General features: G+C 36.9%; 1 protein-coding gene across 1 annotated transcript in view; it reads right to left on the bottom strand.

The window, feature by feature from the left end:
* Positions 1–16,329: 16,329 nt before the first annotated feature.
* The window catches only part of LOC149229703 (ATP phosphoribosyltransferase 1, chloroplastic-like), a 205,829-nt gene continuing 199,770 nt past the window's right edge, over positions 16,330–22,388 (bottom strand). The window contains exons 7-11 of the mRNA XM_089378700.1: positions 18,100–18,201; positions 17,532–17,642; positions 17,154–17,234; positions 16,930–17,049; positions 16,330–16,776 (exon numbers count right to left, since the gene is read on the bottom strand). Of these exons, the coding sequence (XP_089234826.1) occupies positions 16,681–16,776; positions 16,930–17,049; positions 17,154–17,234; positions 17,532–17,642; positions 18,100–18,201 (510 nt within the window). The 3' untranslated portion in view covers positions 16,330–16,680. The remainder of the gene's footprint in view (positions 16,777–16,929; positions 17,050–17,153; positions 17,235–17,531; positions 17,643–18,099; positions 18,202–22,388) is intronic.

The following is a 22,388-nucleotide window of genomic DNA, read 5'->3' as shown; positions in this document are numbered from 1 at the left end:
GAGATGTCTGCATGAGAAAGCAAAGTGATTGAAGGATCCCAAATTGGGCGTTCCCCGGATGCGCGCCACCTCTGGAAGATCCGGCAGCAGGAATCCGACGTCTACTAGCAAAAGAAGCAGCTAAAGGGTGGATGCGGCAACGGAATGCGGTTGAAGCTTATTCATATTGTCCTCTCACAAATGTCCTAGAACCCGTTCCGTGGCTCACTTCGAATAAATTTGCCATCCCGAGTGATGAAAATGGCATTTACATGGTGTAGATGTCGGAACCGTTTGTTGTATGGGGAAATGATGGAGCGGTTATACTTATCGATCAACAAGCTTGACAATGAAACCCTAGAATGGGTTAGGGTTTATCAGATTTTGGACAAGGCAAAGAGTGATTTCTATGAATGCCCTGATATTCTGACCAGACAGGTGCCTTTCCATGGCCTGAAGGATGGGTTGTTGTTCTATGCTACCACCACAGCTAAAGGTGCGGGAATTAGAGGACTGCATCAAACACTCAAAGCTCGTCAGAATCTCTGACAGAACCAACCATTGGCACAAATTCCATGAATAGCCCTTATAATGCCCTAGAAAATGCATGTAACAAAACTGTCAGGCATATTATTATATGGCAGAGAGGAGCAGCAATTCGGTGAACCGATACCACAGAGAATAGAAGCGTTTTTGCATGGCAGAATATACAGAGCGCATGACTCACAAGCGCTCAAGGCAACCTAAATGATAGGTCAGTATTCGCAGGAAAATAATGGCTCATTATAATGACTCAAAATGGAGCAGGACCAGCAATCGCCTGCTCTGATACCATGTTAAACACACATGGCAGTAACATAATCTGAAAGATAAAACATGAGAATACATTTTTATTAACAAGTGATATACATTTATAGTACATGGTTTGATCGTTGGGTTCCACATCCCAAGGTCTCTTGGACTCCTTTTGTCTATTCGACTTCCACACTAACCCATTGAGGATTAGGTGTCCAACATTTCCATAAGTAGCGAGTTACATCTTGGCTAAGTTGAGCTCTCTAAAGGAGGCCAAAATCCACAAGCGGTGATGAAAAAATATAATGGAATGATCCTCTATTTCTATGAGGTCAATCACTTCCATTAATTTGCCGAAACACTATGACAAATTTTATTTTGAGTGTACATGAATAAAATGGGTTACAAGCCAACCCAATAGCCGAATACAATAAAATATACCTATAATAGCCCACAAGTGTGGGTTGAAACTCCTCCTAAGCATGGCATCATGCCATTTTATGGCTAATAAAGCTCCAAAAATGCAAGACAAGGACCAAATTCATCTCCAACCATCATAATCAACCATGGATTGAAGGTGAGCCCTCAAATAAAGCCTCAAAACATATCTGTGTCAAAATCCAACTTTGGGTGTCCTATGTCACCTCCGTGGGGACCATCAAGACAACATGGTGTAATCTCTTTCAAGCATTGGAGCTACATGAGGTGGTACAATCCCTCCCTAATCATCATGGGATGATCATCATCATCTAGACTCCAGATCAAACATTCCCATCAAACATTGTCAAGGCTAGCTTGGGGGCGTGCTCGATCCGCGTGGTACATATTAAGAATCTCCAACACCAAGCAAAATGAGTTCAACGTTTTAGGATTTGGAGGTGCTCTGAGGTGTCAATCAACTATTGGAATCATCAAAGTGCGCAACGCTTTGTCATAGAAGGGAAACAATGCATCTGCAAGGTCATCATTGCACTTTAGAAGTGTAGTACAACGTAGCCATATTGTGGAGTAAGCATGGAGTGAGTATGCCCACAAGGCCTCTATTGCTCTGTGAAGGACCACCTGGAAAAACCATCTTAAATTCAAGCAAAAACGACCACTCATTAGAATGACGACCATAAATGCATCATAGTGGACCCTGTGTAATTGTTAAGGTAATAGTAATACTTCAAACCAATTTTATCGGAATCGAATCAGTGACCGAACTGGAAAACCTTGTGGACTGAGAATTTCTCGAAACTAGACCAGAACCACTAAAAAAACCAGACCACAAAACCAGTTGACCAAAAATGCATAAAATATTCAAAATTTAATAAAAACATATATATTCATCTTCATCCATATGAATCCAAACCATTTATACACAAATAAGCAAAATTTATTATTTATATAGCATGTAAGGGTGCACATAACCAAAATAGCATCGAGTGCAATCTATCTATGAATCGAAAAATGCATCAACAAATAGACTCTAGATGGCCTCTAGCATAAAAAATTAAAAATAAATAAATAAATAAAAATCATGCTACAACAAAATCATATCATATCTATTATGAAACCAGCTCACAAAAAGATAGAAAAGATAGATCAACGCCTTATAATTCAGCCTCTTCGAGGGGGCAACCTCCTTTACATTACACAAATGAACAATTCTTGGATGATACAAATGAAAATACCTCCTTTCTATATATAGGAGTCTAAGGGGTCATAATATAATCAGAGCCGACATAACAATAACAATGTAAGGGCATAATAATAACAATAGTGGGCTTCTATGGGGCACAATAGTAACAATATGGGGACTACAAGGGTACAACGATATAATAAGGGGGTTGTACTAATAACAATAAGGGGTTACACTAGTAGTATAGGGACCTAACATGCCCCTCTCCTTCAAAAAGTTTTTTCCTCAACGCTTGAGTAGTTCTTGATGCTTCTGTATAAAATTATTGTCCTCCCATGTGGAATCTTCAGCGGGTAAGTTCTTCCACTTGATGAGATACTCTGAAATTGATCGATTTCGTAGCTTTTGGTTTCTTGTTTCTGTGACTACTCCAAGTTCCAATATGATTTTTCCTTCCTCATCAAGTTCTGGCAATATTGTTTTAATTGGGATCTTCTGCAACTTTTGAATGAGTGGCCACACTTCTTCATCCTTCTTCCATTCATCCTCTGATACCAAATGTTATGGAACTAGCTCGATCTTGAAACGATTGTAACTATATACTTTTGGATCTTTAAGTTCTGAAATCATGACTTGCAGTAGTCCTTTGCGTCCTCTTTCCAATGCCACTAGTCTGATTCAAATTGGATTCTCCAAGGAAGAGTTATGCCAAATCTCCCACGGTGACCTAATTATAGACCTTTTCAGAAGAGCTAACTTGTATGAAGTGCCACGTGTCACTATTTTGACTTTAGGATCTGAAAAATATACACAGGAAACTACAGTCTGTCCTCTTTCTATAACTTCTTACGAAATTTCAATCCGATGCTCAGAGAGAAAGTTATGACGATTTTCCTCAGGTCACCCGTTTGGAATGTAATTCGGGAGTTTGCAAAAACCTTAACTTCCTCAAACTATATCTCCAAAAATATAGCGAGACAGGATCTGAAATTTGGAGCCAAGGTTCAGACCGATTTCAACCCAAATGGGTTTTTGTTTTAGCATCTGAAACATCACAGAAATAAAGTTATAGCGAAAATTCCATGATGACCTGTTTGGAGCAGCAAAACCCTAGAATCCAAAGCTCTGATACCAAATGTTATGAAACCGGCTCACAAAAAGATAGAAAAGATAGATCAACGCCTTATAATTCAGCCTCTTCGAGGGGGCAACCTCCTTTACATTACACAAATGAACAATTCTTGGATGATACAAATGAAAATACCTTCTTTCTATATATAGGAGTTTAAGGGGTCATAATATAATTAGAGCCGACATAACAATAATAATGTAAGGGCATAATAATAACAATAGTGGGCTTCTATGGGGCACAATAGTAACAATATGGGGACTACATGGGTACAACAATATAATAAGGGGGTTGTACTAATAACAATAAGGGGTTACACTAGTAGTATAGGGACCTAACAATATCATATAATCAAAATAATTTCCTATATTGGGATCTTTGTCATATATATAACCCTCTTTACATTAAAATAAGATAGAAAAACGTAGCACTTCAAGTCAAGATTTTGTTTGAGTGATAGGTACATTTTTAGTAGATTCATGAGCGAAGAGCTCAATAACCAATGCCACTATGATCAAAATACATAGAGGGCTTGGTGCCCTTGATTAAATACTAGTTCATACCCTCATACATCACAAAATCCAATGGAAACATTGCAATCTCCCCAATCCTGAAAACTGTTTTGTCTGCTAGATTTTGAGTGAGATATAAAATTCTACTTTCTCCATATGAAATCCAATGAGGTTGAAACCAGCCTCAAACATCCTGAGCCATTTTATGGTAATGTTAACATTACCATTAATTTCATATAAATACAAAGGAAATAAGCTTGAATATTAGGTTGGCCTTATGGGAAAATTAGAAGCAGGCCAACCAAATGAAAAAAATAAAAATAAATAAAACAAAGGCAACATTTTTTCAAGTTGGCCCGCATAGTTACAAAGCAAATGGAATGCTAAATCCCACATCATTATATAGCTTTTATAGGTCCACATACCACTTTACTAAAGGAGGAAGACAATGGTTGAAACATCAACATCCCTGATAAGTTAATTCCAAGGTTTGCACGAGCCTTATCATCCTATAGTTGAACCTCCACATTTAAGGATCTAGAGATGTCAATGGCATCTCCATCAATGACACCTCTAACTAGTCACCTTGGCCCCTTACTATTCCTTTGCAAATTGGAGAAGACATATCTTGAGAAATGTATGAAGGATTCACCCTCCATGTGATCCTTTTGTTTAGAGCATCAATTAAGAAAAAAGGACCTCTAATGAAAATATATTGTTATTTAATGTGCCATGGGAGTATTCAATTTGCTTATCTTCCATCAATTTAGACCTACAAGAGCCCTAACCCCATATCTATATTTCCATACTTCAATTTTAAATATTTTATACAAAGATAATGTTCGAAAATAATAAATAAATATCAATTATAAATATTATGTTTAAAAATAATAAATAAAATGTAACACGATAAATTTAGTATCAATAACAAAACAAGAAAATTAATAAAATTACTTTGTCTCATGAAGTAATCTACCTTTAATTACATTGATAGGTAGGTGTATATTGGAATTGGAAGGGAGGTTCTAGATTGAATGATTGGGATATGTTCAATCGTCATCCTCCCTTTTAATCCCCGTCGTCCAACATTAATGTGGGGATTAACAACATCACTCCAAATTTGAGGCTGCCACTTTGCCATCAAAGGGGAAAATCAAATATCTGAAAGCAACACACCTCCCTAAGGATGGGTCACCATTGTAATGGAAAAATGAGAGTCCATTGTTGTTGTGGGGGAAATAAAATATATGACAAGCAATTTTTTGACAAGCCAAGATATACGGCGAATTTTCCTCCAAGAAAAATTTCAAACAAGCTAAAATATACAACAATATATGAGGAGATATATGGTTAGAGGTGTCTTGTGAGTTTTTCTTGCTTTTTAAGAAAATGTTGGTGAGTGTATGATACTAGGTATGTTACCCACCAAAATGGGTAACCCCATAGGTGAAAACCTTTCTCCCATATTGGATAGCCAATGAGGCAACAACCATTTCCATTCACTTCTTGATGATGATATTCCATATGCCATGCACCTCTCACCATATGGAATTCCTCTTGATTGATACTCAACAAGTACTTCGATCATTTTGCAATAGGGTGCCTATACTTGATTTGGGCATTTAGCATGGATAAAGAGGTGATATAGAAAATTGATCGATCTTGATTATAAATTTGATCTCTCACCTTACCTGGGGGGATAAATCCTTAGCCCTAGTCTAGTGGGACCGCCCTTGAGTCCTTAGGGTTATAGGAGGTGCACTACTTGGAAAACCTGGATTGAACTAGCGTGTTCATTCTTAAGGTCTAACTTGTCATTAGTTCATTAGGATTTGAGACCTTCTTATCCACATCCTTTAGTAGGGATGAGAAACATTGCCTTGGAGGTTAATGCAGCTAAAAGAATGGAAAAACATAATATGGCCGAAACAAAAGAAAAAGAAAATAAAAACACAAAAGATGCCCATGACACAAGATAGCATGTGGGAAAAAGCCTAGCATGATCTCTACCCTCCTCATTAGCCATCACCCAATTCCTAAGCACTTGATACTCCATCTCATCAAAAGGAACCATTGCACGTCCCAACCCCAATGACCAATAAACTGCTTCATCTCAAGGGGTAAAATTAAATTCTATATCATAAAGAGCAAGCTCTAACCCTTAAGCTATGCACCCAAAATAAAAAGCATTATTATGAAGAAGTAAAAGGTGCACTAGAGGGGTAGAAAAAATAGGTTGAGCAAGGTGACTCATGCATCCATGGTTGCTCCCTCCATTACGTCTATATACTCAGGATGTGGACTCCCATTAGCTAGTCCCCTGACAATGGCACTTGGCCATGAAGCCTTTCCCTTCCATTACCACTCATTTACACCAACACCTATTGATTGAAGGGTTAAACTTGGAAATTCCACCTCCCCTTGGGGGCTAGAAGCACCTAATAGGGTTGACTATTAGCCACCCCTACCAAGGTAGGAAACACCTTTACAAGACTTGGTCTAATTAGATATTGGAATGTGATCCCAGTTTGAAGTATTAATATGCCCTTAACATACAATTTTGGTCGACCTAGATGTTTATATGATCTTAGTCCCTAATGAATTGTTGCTTTCACTGAAATTTAAGTTGGTCTTGCCAAGTGGCACACAGAAGCACAAGCGTTGAGGGCACCCACTCCACAAGTACCCAAGCCCTACAGAGAGATTAATGACTTAGCAAATGCAATGTCGCCCACTTACAACAAAGCATTGGGAAGTATAATGACTTGAGAAACTGATACAAATCCCAGAGTACCCCCTAGACCCAAGATGTTGATATTATTTTTCCTAGCATAGAATATTCTTGATGATTGCACCACTGGACCTAGCATGGCCCCAAGTTGGCCTTAACACTACCTAATGGGCAAGCCATGATTAAGATCCTAGATGAAAATGGTCTTCCATGAGATGACTAGGAAGGGCATGTTGTGCCTAATGGAGCCCTAACGTTGGAGAAAGGAGGCACTACACTGAGAATTGGAGGCCCATGGAGATGACATGGGGGCACCCCAACTTGATTTGGGAACCTTGGAGCTTCCTTGAGGTTAAGTTTGACGACTACTCAAATAATGGATGATCATGATGCTTGGAGACACCTTTAGCCTTCTCTTCACCATCACCTAGCATTTGGAGCCCAAAAAGGGCATGACGTTGTCATATTAGAGGCTTATGGCTCACACGTGAGTTTATTTTGGCATTATTTCATTTTGAGTTAGCGGGTTGGCTTGTAACCCAAGGTTTATTTTATGTTTTCTCATTATCAAACTTGTTTTATGGGCTTCTTAGTTAAAATTACATGAGGTAGACCTCATATAAATAAAAGGTCACCTCACTTTGTTCATTCATGATCACTTGTGGACTATTTCAGCCTCTTAGATGATTTTGTCCTAGCTCTTGTAGCATTCGACCAAGTATAAGAGAAGAGTAAGCAAGTTCGGATCTGCAACTAGATAGTCAAAGAAAGGATGTGAATAGTCTATTAAAGAAAGGAAGAACACATTACACACATGAAGAAGATCCCAAAAAGGAGACACCGAAATTATGCCACATGTGTATAGATGTTTGCAACAGGAGAAGCAAAATTGCAGGGGTCAAAGTCTGTGACAAGAGCAGCGAAATTGCAGGGGTCGAAGTCTGTAATAAGAGCAGCGAAATTGTAGGGGTCGAAGGTACAATGATGGAACAGTGAAATTACAAGACCGAATCTATGATTGAGCAATGAAGTTGTAGTCAAGAATGAAGCAGTATAGTTGCAGGGTCAAGCCTGCATTGGAACAATTATAGACCTTGTTGACTTGTTTCTAAGGAGCATATTTATGTTTGGAAGTTTGTGACTTATCTTCATAAAAGGTTGACTCGATGGACGGAGGGAGGCCTTGGTCTTGGTTGTCTCATTTGACTTGGTTCTACTATTGAAGAAGTTTGACTAGGTTTTCCCCTCAAAGAGGGGTTTTACCCTGGCTGCGTACCTACACCTTGTGCCATTGATATTCATGTTTTTGGTTAGATAGTTGCTTAATGAAAAAGTTAAAAGAAATAACATAAAATAAACTAATAAGAAACAAGAAACATCACAAGTAATTATCTAAGAAAATAAGATATTTATACCTTTATGATTTTCTCACATGGGATCAGAGCTATGGTGATCAAGGAGAAGGAAAAAGGAAGGTTGAAGATCAATTGTCCTCATTTAGAAGGTTTCAAGTCTAGTGAAGAGGACTGTGTACAAGGCCAATTTAACTAGAACCAATATCATACATTTATAGGCTTGTAGAAGAAAACACTCAGAAGCCGAGAATTATCAGATTGAGAATTCGAAGAGGCTAGGACCAAGTTCCTTATAGAGAGCGAAAATCTAAACAATGTTTGAGGGTTCTAAAATCATCACTAAATTTTCAAGTTCCTAATATTTCCACAAAGGTCCAACTACATTTCTAAGAGGAAGCCCTATTTGTCAACCAAGAATCTAATTGAAAAAGGAGCCAAAACTGATCCAAAAGTCTTGTTTCAACTCTTGTCATTCAACAAAGAAAGTGGTAAATTTTGTGGACATGGGTACCTATATATATACAAGATCCAACAGTAGAAAAGAAGCTGACTATATTCCTGCAACAAAAATTCCTTTATAAATTCTTTGTCTTGGGTTTACAACAGTGGTTGGTGAAGCCCTAATCAAAGGGGTCATACTTGGAAATTTACATCAGCCTTTCACAAGGCTTGTAGTAGCCTTTCTATCTCATGTGTTATGTCACCTTGAAGAAGATCAAGTTCTTTGTTGGAGATATAGAAAAGCGTATTATGTAGTAATTAAAAGGGAGCAGTGGAATTTTGAAAAATCATATTTGCTTAGCTAGTTGAAAATCCACTTAGTCTACAAAGAGAAAATTTTGTACATAGTCTATCATTAAAATGGAAGAATTCTTCAAGTAAGCTTAGCATCTCAAGAAAGGAAGCAGTTTACAAAGAAGAATTTGTTTAGATTTTCTTGCACCAATTGTCTCTTGACCTCAATATCTTTGAAGTGATCATAACAAACATTGCAAGTAGATCATGAAGGACCAAGGTAAGCAATCCCGAGGTAAGTATAATTGTTTTATCTAATCCTTATTATATTAGGATTTTGAAATCTCTTTCAGTTCTATAGTTTGTAACATTAAAAGGATATTGGCATTCAAAGTTCTTGTAAAACCCTAGATGATAAACCCTAACCTTACTCTACCTTGTTCCATAAAAAATCTTGGTTTTGGTCTTTAGGGTTTGTAGGTAGTCTAAGAAGAAAATTGGAAACTCTAGTTAACTTTTGTACTTGTCAAGTAAATGTTGCATGTACATAAATAAATATTGATCTTATGCCATGACAGTGAGAGAGAGCTCTTCAAGAAGAAGCTTTCACATTCTTAAGCTAAGTATTATGTTGTCTTTTCTCTTGTAATCTCCTTGGGAGGACTAAGCTTGCAGATATGAATATTTTATCTAGATTCAGGGGGAGACTTGAAGTAAAGACATGTATTATGAAAGAAGCCTTATTGCAAAAGATACCCTACAAGGTTTGTGTTAGGAACAACTCGAGGTATGTATAAAGACTTATAGCAAGCCTTCTTCATATAAGTAAATATGATCATTTGCTTTATATTACTAACTCTTTCATGTCTAGGATTGCACTATATGGATTCTTATGTCATTAAGATCAAATCAATCCTTACCGTACTATCTATCTTTTACTCACTTCGGTAAAACACTAACCTTTAGGGTTCATTGTAAAACCCTAGCCTTTTGATGATTGGGGTATGTTGATAATGAAACCCTAGCCTACTTAGGGTTTGTTAATAAAGTCTAGAACATATGATAAAAATGCTGCTCTCTTGGTGATTACGGTTTGGTAATATAAAACCCTATCCTTTTTAGGGTTTGCTATTGACATCTAAGCTATATGATAAAACCATAAATCTTTATGGTTTGGTGTATTAGGGTTTATGACAAAACCCTTGGAATGTAAATCCCTAGGAATGAAACCCCTAGGTGTATATGCTTTTGCTTGATGGAAACCCTAACTTTTGTCGAATTGTTATATATCTAACATTGAAATTTTGATAAAAACCTAGTAGAGATTGATATAAGTTTCTAGGGTTTGATAATGAAACCCTAGATATAAAATGCTTTTTCTATGAATGGATTGCTAACTTGATTTAGTTGTTGATATCTAAGGCTTAAAGTCTCGATGATGGAATCTAAGGTTTGTGACAAAACCCTAGCAAAGTTGTTGAAGTCTAGGGTATGAAAGATGCAACCCTTGTTGATTGTAAACCTAACTAGGTTTAGGTTTTGGATATCTAAAGTTTGATTTCTTATTTTGATAAATGCTCCCATAACATGCTAACCTTATATTGATAAAGTTAACTTCATGCTCTTGTATATTTGTGCTTGGTCGTACTTGTTATTGAAGATTTGTAGGTACATAGTCTTCAAGATGTTGAAGATGTTCATCTACCTCATACTTAATGATAACTTGATGATAATGTTGAGCATGATGATAAGAGGGAGCTATAAAAATATTAATTGCATATCAGGAATGATGTTCCTCAAGAAATAAAGTTTTGGAAGATCAAAGTTCTCCAACGATTATGATAATGTGAAAGAAAGAGGTTGTGTGGCTGGAAGAAAGAGGTTTATATTGGACTTGTCCCAAAAGAAGCTTGGATAAAGAAAATTGTATATCTCCCCAGTTGAGAGGGAGGGCATATTGTGACAGCTATAGTGAAGACCTTGAATGAGATAAAGAAAATTGTATATCTCCCCAGTTGATAGGGGGAGATGAAGCATCTTGGGGCGACAAGATGCTTGGGAGGACATATGGTCGGCCTATGATGATATTTAGATCCCAAAGTAGGGAGGGTATCGTTGGTCTTGTGGAGCTCCGACCTTGGATACGATACCTAGATCCCTAGGTTGGTGTTAGAGTTGAAGCCTGATGGTACCTATAGTGGTAGAAGCTTAGAATACACCTTAGTCCCAACCGGTTAGATACCTTGGTCAAGTATCTAATTTGTAGCATTGTGTGTGTTGAGACTCTTCATTAAACATGCCAATTTGAGTTCATCCTTGTACCTATGTGTGCAATTATGAATACCTCCCTAGTTAAGAGGGAGTGTTGAGAAATGTAACTAGCATCGATCTTCATAATTGTATTTGAGACAATGTAGTTGTCAGAAGAAAGAAAAATATTTTTAGCATGGGTTTCATGCTTTATATTTCTAGGTCAAGCCTTCTTTGAAGGCTTCTAGGCTTATGTCATTGTCATTATTTTATACACCCTTCTTGGGCTCATTATATCATAGAAAGAAAAATATTTTATGTCAAAAGTATGTCTTGTCCCTCCTCCATCAAGTCGGCTTTGCCTCCTTTCAAGTCGACCTCTTCGAACAGTCATGTCGGCCTCAAAGTGTAGCTTCAAACCATTATATATACCCTAGCATTCGACCAAGTTTGAGAGAAGAGTAAGCGACTTCGGATCTGCAACTAGATAGTCAAAGAAAGGATGCAAATAGTCTATTAAAGAAAGGAAGGACTCATTACAAACATGAAGAAGATCACAAAAAGGAGAAATCGAAATTCTACCACATGTGTGAAGATATCTGCAACAGAAGAAATGAAATTGCAGGGGTCAAAGTATGTGATAAGAGCAGCGAAATTGCAGGGGTAGAAGTTTGTAATAGAAGCATTGAAATTGCAAGGACCGAAGATACAATGATGGAACAACGAAATTACAAGACCAAATTTGTGATTGAACAGCGAAGTTGCAATCAAGAATGAAGCAGTACAATTGCAAGGTCAAGTCTGCATTGGAACAATTACAAACCTTATTGACTTGTTTCTGAGGAGTAGATTTGTGTTTGGAAGTTTGACTTATCTTCATAAAAGGTTGACTTGATGGATGGAGGATTGTCTTTGTCTTGGTCAAAATGGTCTTCGTTGTCTCATTTGACTTGGTTATATTATTGAAGAAGTTTGACTAGATTTTCCCCTCAAAGAGGGGTTTTTCCCTAGTTGCGTGCCTACATCTTGTGTCATTGATCTTCATGCTTTTGGTTAGATAGTTGCTTGATGAAAAAGTTAAAGAAAGAACATTAAAGAAGCTAATAAGAAACAAGAAACATCACAAGTAATTATCTAAGAAAAGATATTTCTGCCTTGATGATTTTCTAACAATTAGAAGGCAATGGCATCCACATAGATGGTCAAAACTATAAAAACTCTATTCTTCTCTCTCTCTCTCACCTAATTTGACCCTTCAAGGCAAGCCACTAAGGCTAGGGCACAGGATCAAATTCAACTAGGGTAAAGTCGTTTACCTATTTTGAGGTTGCTCTTGCTGGTTGGACATTATCTCAACTAAATCTTGCATTTTTGATGATTGGAATATCCTATGAAACCCTAATCTAGCATTAGGGCTTCAACTTAGGACTTGTTGAAGGTTTGTTGCTCTCATTTATTGATCATGTCTTCCTTGCAAATCTTTTCTTGGTCTTATATACTTAATTGTGCCATTTTGCATCATATCATCTAAACCCTAGGCTATAAGCACTTCTTTGTAGATTTTTTTCAGGGTACAATATTACTTGTTGCATTGGTTTGAGCCTTATTCTTAGTTTGAGTGCCCTATCTAAGCCTATTGAAACTATCACATTTAAGCTATTGACTTATAATATCCTTTAGGTGACTTATACCGGGAAGCTTCCCTTGTGGTGAAATTCCACTAAAGAGGAGCTGGAGTGTTGAGATGATAGTGGCCTCCACCCCATTGTTGTATCTTGGTCTAGTCCTCTTCTTGCGAAGCCTCTCATAAAACCTGCTTGATTATGAGGCAATAAGGCCTATTGGTGATCATTTAATATGCTAGGACAATTGCTGCACTTAAGGTTTCTCATGAAACTAGGGTTTCTTCAACATAATTCCTTCATTTATCCAATAATGGAATAAATAATACTTTCCAACAATAATAGAACTAATGTATGACTAAGTAATTATGATTTTTAAACAATAATCAATAAGGACTTCCAAGCACATAATTGTATTCAACAATGATTCTAACACTTAACAACAAATGATCTTAGTTCCTGAACTAATCCATAGACAAGACAACAAGAAAGATAAACTCTTCTATTGCAATTGTTACTTGTTCCCTCAAGTTATGAAAAGCCACAGGAAGAGACCCTTGTGTCTCTTACTCAAAACGATACGAGTAGCCAACAATATAATGATATCATTCAACCAACCAACAGATCCATAAACCGGCATAACACAAGTTCAATAGTTATAGTTTTGAACTGACCATAATAAATTCAATAGCGCAAACAAAGCTCTGAATTAATCTAGGTTAATCCGCAGACTAATAAAAACACTATGCGAAATTTGTTTGGATGAATGCCTAAGTGGCCTTAAGAATGCACTCATTTTCTACCATTACTCAACAAATTTCGAATCTGATGCAACTTCTACCCTCACATTCCCTTAAGTAGCTCTTCCATTTTGTTACAAGAGTCGTAATTCCCTTGAAACGTCGGGTCTATGGGAATGGCCTCAAGAAAACCTTGTATTTACCACAGGGGTATAAAATGGTGTCATTTATCCTTAGAAGATACTCAATATACTATGATATCTCACAAGATTAACCCCAAAAGGTCTCACCTTGCCTCAAAGAGTTTGGATTACCAACCCTAGATGGTTTCAATGCCTTACTTCAATCTGTTGACTACAGGTGATCTAAGTTGCCTCAGTTAATTCCATTTATCTGCTTTAGATAAATTTCAGTGGGCTTCAAGATAATTCTCCTAATCTCAGGAAAATCCAAACTTGCCTTTTTCTCAGGTTTCCACCACAAAATCGTTTTTTCAGTTAGATAATCTCCCTGTTTGGTAGAACAAGTAAACAAAAGAAAAAATAGGTTGAAAGACTTCGTTGTTTCCTCAAATAGATGCTTCATGTTGCTAGAACAAAGAAAGGTGACTAGGTAGGAGAGGATGGGATCACATCCACCAAAACATGTCAAAGGAGAAATGGGGTCTTAAAATCCTCAAAGCCTCAAGCTCAAAGAAAAATAGAGACTAATAATCCAATCCAATGATGCCTCAAATGATTCTAATCCTCTTTTATTTAAAGATTTCCTTGAGGAGATCCTTTTTCTTAATTAATTGAGTGAGGTTCAGCAAACCGACACTTTGGGCTATTTTGCCCCAACTGCCCCAAAACTTGTCCTCCACTACCCAAACATCGATTATTTTGGGTTTTTCACCTTTATCACAAACTATAGCCTACGAGGATAGGCTACTTCATCTCGTGAGCCAATTAATCCGTTGGGGACATCACAGATAATCAACCATTTTACTTATATGGTTGTGTTAGTCTTATTATAATGGTCATCTTGTAAATATATGTGAAACATATATCTCATTAAAAATGTGTACAACTACAATTTGTCACTGGAATAAAGCACTAAGGGGTGCTCACTTAAACCTTACCCTAGAACAATAATAGATTACTCATGTAGACTTTGACTAGGCAGAATAAATGATTGTATTGTAGCTTAAATGCATAGCACATGACTTTAGTATTTCTCTCTTTCAACCCAAACAAATTGAATGTGCTATCGAAATAGGATATACCTACAACTCCATCAAAACCTAAGAATTCTCTCTAATAGGGCTTCAAAAGACCACATTGTGTGATACCTCAAAAATGAAGTTTGCTTTTGTTGAGAAATTGAGAGGCTTATGATTTAGATTATATTTCTCTTTACAGGATAATTACTTGTCAGTTTGTTGGCATTTTTATTATTATTATGTTATCCTTCTTTCATCAAGCAATTACCATAATAAAAATATGAAGATCACATAAGACAAAAGAACGCAAGTTATAGGCTCCAAGCCAAGGCAAAACCCCTCCAAGGGGAAAACCCAGAAAATTCTCTTTATAGAATCAGATCAAAGTGAGATATCCAAAACCCATGACCACATAAAAATACTAGTCTTCTAGATGCCAAGTCAAACCCTCCTCTTGCACAATAAATCCATCAACAACAAGAGACCAACAAAAAATCTTCATCAAGAGATATGATGAGGTAGAACTTCCACAAACCCTTCTCCAACTTCAGAGTTCGATCCTCCTCCTGCGAAGTTTCAAAACCAATTGAGTGAATTGTGTCAAAATGAGCTCCAACTTTCCTTTAGTTATATTGTCCAGAGGGGTTCAAATAGACATGTCCTTTGGGGCAAGGCCGTCTTGACAAGTAGGCCGAATTGGCATCTAGAAGGGTTTTTGACCCAAATTACATATTTAAAATTCTTTTTCTTTTTTCTTTACAATAGGTCCAAATAAAGACTCAAGAAAACCTAGAAGCATAAAGAACATGTTTATCTAATACAATTCTTTTTCTTCTTATTCTTTTACATAAAATATACAAAGATATAAGTACAAAGATCTTTATGAAGACCGAACCTAGCCACATTTTCTAACAGTTTCTTCATGAGAGATGGATGTGTTTCATATGTGAATATTTCTTATGTTCTCGGGATCTAGGCTGTCTCCAATCACATGGAACATACAACATGTCAGTTCATTATTTAATTAGGGCTTACATACAACATGTCAGTTCATTATTTAATTAGGGCTTATTTACTTGTAACACAATAAGCAAGAGTGCTCCACAAGTGGTATGCTCCAAGCGTGCTAGAATGAGACGAAAACTGAAATAGGAATATACAAGTCAAAACAGCTCAAGGATGAATTTCAATTCGTCCCAAACAGTGCATAAACATATTATATATGAATTTGAATAGTCAGGTTCGTGCATCTGTTACTTGGGAACACTAAAGTTATATCGTAATTCATTGAACACATGTGACAATTTTCTTAACTTTTGAAATCCTTAGCAAGTCTACCATAATTTATCTAATATGCACGGCATTTAAAACAATCACTATCGTTACGAGTAGCACAAGTTGAGAACAATCTATAATGCCATTCAAGCACTGAAAATAAAACATAATATAGGTTCAGTGGGATTTACTCTGCTGGCCTCATGCAATAAAATAATTTCCAATAATGCCAACAAAATACAAAATTGTCATCCCAGCTCATTGAAAGTTTATCAGATCCAATTAGTCATGAAACAAACAGAAAATAGACGAAAACAGATTGCTAACAAACCATTATGGGTGCCGGGGTAAGAAACTATAGACAATACAGATATTGGCAGATTGACTAAAACATTCCTGAAGACTCTTTTGAGTAATAAGAGCAGGACAGAATTAGATGAACAAAATTTGATATACGGAAGTATAAATATAACCTGTTCTGTTTAAAACTTTAGTGTCTTTGGCTGTCCTGACAGCAAGTTGGGGAATGCTGCTTAAACCTGGTGTATTCAATACAAATGGTTGATATAGATCTTCATTGTTACATTCTTTCTCATCCAACTTGAAATTGTAATAACGCAACTCAACTAGACTAGAGGGAAAACTGCCGAGCAATAAGCAGTGGCTAAGATTTTTCCTGCATAAGGGAATTGTTACAAGTGGTGAGCAAACGAAGCAGGCATAGGAATGCAGTCAAAGATTTAACTGGTCCAAAAGTTTGCGCCATCTTGGTGGTTCTTCATCAAAAATATATGTTAATGGAGAAACAAGAACTCCACTTCCTCCAATCTGTATGAAAATGAACACAAATAACCATTTAGACAAAAAATAAGCTCTAAAACCTTTATATAGGTGTTTCATGTAAACAAAGAACTCAGAGAATGAATGAAAGTGTATATGTCTCATGTGTACTGTATATCAAAAATAAACATAAGATCTTACTGCTCTCAACTGGCGGACAGAATCATAAAGTTGTTTTTTGGGTACACATATGACTATGGCATAATAATCTGGCTTAACTTCTCCATTTCTCTTGGAAAAGACAGGACTCACAGTGGGCCCCTGCATCAGCATACAACTTAGATTATTTTGGACAAACTATAATTTGAACGAAGGATTGCAACAGATTTAACAATCCAATCAAAACATCAGGGTGCAACTTTTACCTGTAAACCACGAAAATCAGTTTGCTTGATTACACGTTCTGCCACTTCCTCTGCCGAACTTCCTCGCATGTTTGCAGTGACCTAACATAGTAAGACGATTAAACAAGAGTTTGGTCAACGTTTTCTGAAAACTCTGCAAAGTACATAAACAAGATATTGAAATCAATTGAATTTGTTGGCATATCTCAGCATTACAAATCTTTAATGAGTATTTGTGATTAATGCTTCAACAATATATTTGCATTATGATTCTAGCACAAAACAAGAAAATGCACAAGATCCTCTCGTAGCATTGAATATCATCTTTAAGAAATCAACAGCATCGCATTCAAGAAGTGTTCACACATATATCTCAGTATCACAATGGTGGCTTATTACCGTAAACTGACCAACTGCTCTTAAATGGGCTTCCAACCTTTCGAGCATTTCATGTGCAGCCTCTAGCACATCCTTGCGCTGAAGTGCTCTCTTACTTGCAACAAATACAGCCTGCAGTATGAAAAATGGTGAGATGGTATAGTTTGCTCAAAAGGCTACAATGATTATTGAGTGTATGGATGAGCAAACTTGAAATTGAAGATATTCTTCCAAAACTCTGATCTTTCTGCTAACTAACAAATAGTCCTTGTAGAATTGTCAGATATAAAATTCAGCACATCTTGATAGTTAAATCCCCATGAACAAATAGGCCTAGCCTTCATTTTCGACTAGTAAATCCATAACCAATAAGTGATTCAACTTTTTTGTTATAGGCATAACATCGTTTGAACATATGTAACATGTTAAATGGGGAACTGGATTGCTAGGAAAATTTTTAGAAAGTCAAATATAAGGTGTTTAACTCATTATCAACACACTTTACGAGAGAACTCATTTGCACAAATCAATATCCCGAAAGAAATAATACAATTGTCTGGCAGCAAGATGGAGAGATTAACAAGAATACCTGACTCTCTACAACAGTTCCACCCTTTATTTCCTTGAGATTGTTTTCACGCAAAGTTGTTCCACTGCTCACAAGGTCCAAAATGGCATCGGCTATACCCATCTAGAAAGCAAAAAATAGACATAATTAAAATGAAACAGAAGAAAGCTGTTCAAAGGTTCTTAATTGTCAAGCATGCATCTAATCTGAAATGGCAAGAGACTTTACTCAAATCATGTAAAATTACTGAATCATATTCCATATCATTTTTCTGAAAGCATAAATAGATGGTGGTAGCACTTGCATGAGTGCATGAAACATGAATAAATAAAACTTTAGATTACAATCAACATTGGCAGAAACAATACCCACGGCCATCTATGCAGAAGACAATAGCACAGAAGCACATGCAGATATATCAACAGAAACTCTCCTAAAGGTACATAACTACACATGCACTTATATCTCAATATCAAGATTGCACATTCAGTCACACAGAAAAGCTGCCGCAATAGGAGAGAAACCTGATAAATTATTCAATATAATAATGCGATACACCAAAATGATATCAGGGAGACATAAGTTGGTGGTAATCACCAACTTGTATCTCGAAATAAATGTGACTTTATTACCTTTTTAGACCACTAACATAAAAGTACTATGCTAACTATAATATAATATCATAACACCAAAGGTGTTTCATCGTAAAGGCTATGTTTTAGATTGGACATTCATTGTCTGTTTGGCTGTCGAATGGGTTTTGAATGATAGCTTGATCGTCCATCCATGCAGATGTTTTCTGCTGTGTGTCGACCTTATGATTTTTATCACATTGATGGAGATTTGCCTCTTCTTTTTTGGAGCTGCTGGAAGAACTTGTGAGGATTTGTCTCTATGGAGACCTCTCTCTTCATGGCAATATATCATTTGATGGAGATCTTTGATTAGGGGAGTCTCACTTCTCCTTGGTTGGACGGTGATTATGCTTGCAGCTTGCTGCCTGATGGTCTTCTCAAATGTGTTTGCCTTGTCGATCACCCCTTAGTTGCACCATTGATGATTGTGAAGCGTGCTTATGGATGATGGTTCTAGTCTCCCAAGGGTTTAGATGATGATGGTTAGGTGATATACATTTCATGACTGTTGAAGTTTCCTAGTGATTTTTGCATGAAGAGGTGGTATTATTTGGTGTCACTAGGAGGGAGTGTTATAGATGGTCTTCATGTGTTGGATGTGTTATGGGGGACACACTTGATGATTGGATGGGGCTAGCCTTTTTGTTATGTCTCTCTCTTATCATGTCGCTATGGTGAAATAATTCATGTTGCCTTTGTGGGATTCTCCTAGGTGATGAGCTTTATAATATGCATTTGTTGGTCTTCATGTGTTGGATGTGTTATGGGGGACACACTTGATGATTGGATGGGGCTAGCCTTTTTGTTATGTCTCTCTCTTATCATGTCGCTATGGTGAAATAATTTATGTTGCCTTTGTGGGATTCTCCTAGGTGATTAACTTTATAATATGCATTTGTTAGACATCACCTAAGAGGAATATGTTTTATGATGTTGACACCCTCATTGATATGTTATTTCCTAAGTTTGAATTAGAAAGGGGGTATTACATTAGAATTTGATGGTGATCTAATCCTTTTCTTAAGGTTAAATGGAGATTTTGGTGTCATAGTCCCTCAATGGTGGTGCAGTTTAGGTTGGACTTTATGTTTTGTTGTTATCATGGAGGGGTTTTGCTAGGGAGAACATCTTTTATTTGTAAGGTACAACACTTTATTAAAGTGCACCCCTCATTGGCACACATGTTCATGGTGACTTTGTTGGTAACTAATTTGGAGGACTATGGTTATATTTGAGCATTAACTTTTGTGCACACAGGTTGAAGTTGTTTTGATTGTTAAATGGTTAAATTGATCTTATCCAAATAAAGGTTAATAGCTTGGACACCCAATTTTATATGCTTTCTTTTCACAATTAGAGTAGTTATTTGGACTTAGTTGAAGCTTTCTAGTGGTACGCCCCTCTTCTTGGGTACATTTTTCAAGACATGTAATAAATTTCACTCGTAGAGAGATTGGCACACTTCTATACGGTGCACTCTCTTGGGTTGGTTGGACACTTGTACGACACGCATATGGAGTGTTTTATTGGTGATTTCTAACTACCTTGGTAAATTCTCCTAGGACACATCTCAGGTGGAGAATATTTTATGATTTATTGGGTGGTTGAGGTAGCTACATGGTAGAGTTTTTTAGGGCACACATCTCCTAGGTGCTCTCTCATATTTATTGCATGGATATTTGAGCTACATCGGGCATCTTTCAACCTTCATTGGACAGCATCCTTACCTCTTTGATTTCTTTGGGTGGGTTATGGATTTGTTATTGGGAGGTGTATGGTACATGAGGAGAATCACACATGTGACTTCGCATGCTCTTGTATTTGGTCTCCTTTCCATTTTTGGAGATTATCCTTGGAAGGTGCATTGTGGTGTGAAAATTCCTTCACTGTAATTACTAGATATTATTCTCCTACTTGTTAGGAGGTAATTGTTTACGACAATTAGCAAATAATTCACAATTGCAATCTTCACCATAAAATAAGTTGCGGAAAATAAAATCAGGAGCCAAGAAATAGATGCACACACATAAAAATCGACATAATAAATTTTGGACTAACGTCCCCGGAAAAACCTTGAAGGGAAAACCGGTGCAGCAGATGAGGGTTTATTTTATTATTATGCAACAAATTCTGGTAGTGCAATAATCTGGATGACTCAATTGGCAATCCTTTGGAAATAATCTGGCAAAATATCTAGGAGAGAATTTTCTCCCTCTGCTACTTAATTGGGCATCAATTGGCCTGCTCGCACTCCTCACCAAAAATGCACACTGTTGGCCTAGAAATAACTCACATTGCCTGCTAGCTGGCTCCAAGTGAGTTGTCCTACCTCCCTCTACCTCTAGAAAAATTCGCTCTACCTTCCGGATGATCTCTCCAGCCTCCAGCAACTGAAACGACCTCTCTCTGACAACTCGCACTGGGGTTTCTGGCTGCTCACACTGGTATTCAAATTTTCTGTAGAATAATTTCAGCCTCCCTTTTCTTGACTCCCCCGCACTAGAAAATTGTTGGGAAACTCTCCAGAATTCTCCTCTGCTACTCCCTCAATCACTAATGATCTCCTTCTCTAGCTCGAACTCTCTTCCTTGTTGAACCACTGCAACTGGATAGCTCAATCTGCCAAGGTAACTCACTCCCCTCTTGTTCTCACAATTATGTCTATCTCCATTCCATCGACTTGCTCTTATAATCTCTCGCTAGAGCATCAATGACCAAGATCTAATCGTGATCAATGGCTAAGATCATCTTAGACTTGATACAAGTCATTTTCTAGAAGTCTCTACAACACTAGTATATCTCCTTAATTAATTCACTTTAATTAACCACTTTTCCTAAGTTAGACTTAGGAAATATTTAAATGATGGCTAATTAATTTAATTAAGGCGTTTCACAAGCTTATCTCACGAAATCTTTTTTGGGTTTTGGAGATCTCGTGTTCCTTAGCCTCTTAGACACAAATCGAGACTAGAACACCTATTTGATGCTACCAAATCAATCACAAACTAACACATGGAAGATTTATTCTTGCTATGTTTGGATATTCTTGAAGGGCACACTTGTGGAAACATTTTTGTATTCTTGGAGATATATATTTTATTATTTCATGGAGTTTTGGCATGGTCAAAACCCTAATTCGACCTTATCTCCTTGGATTTTCTTTGTGTAGATGGTCCACTTGCTATTTTGGGGTTTTGACTACATCTTTTCTTGCGAAGTACTCCATCCACTTGGCATTTGGCACATTCATCTATGGAGTTGGTTACCTAGGAATTCGCATATGTGTAGTAGTTGCATGCATGCAAATTCTTGGAGGGCGCATTCCGTGTGGAAACTTGGCATTTGACTTGGTTTGATGCCTATTTTTTATGGTGCATTCCATTCATGACCATTGTTTTGTGCATACTACTATTTTTGGATGAGGGTGAATTGCCTTTGAGAGGCTAATTTCTACCTGTTGTAACATGGTCAACAATGGACTTAGGAGAGATCTAACAACTCCATTATTAAAATATTTATTTGATTTGTCATGAAGTTAGTAAATCATATTTATTGAATGAGAGAAAAGACTAACTCTATAGAGAGGAGCTCACCCCCTTGGGCTATATTATATATCAATTTGGCAACCTTAATGGAATATTGGAGGTATTGCATCTTATGATTTTTGTTTCATTA

The sequence above is a fragment of the Pinus tabuliformis genome, chromosome J, assembly GCF_031772625.1.
Source record: "Pinus tabuliformis cultivar Carrire ecotype Pingquan chromosome J, CPIR1, whole genome shotgun sequence".
Taxonomy (NCBI): Eukaryota; Viridiplantae; Streptophyta; class Pinopsida; order Pinales; family Pinaceae; genus Pinus; species Pinus tabuliformis.
This window is presented reverse-complemented; position numbering and strand designations above follow the sequence as displayed.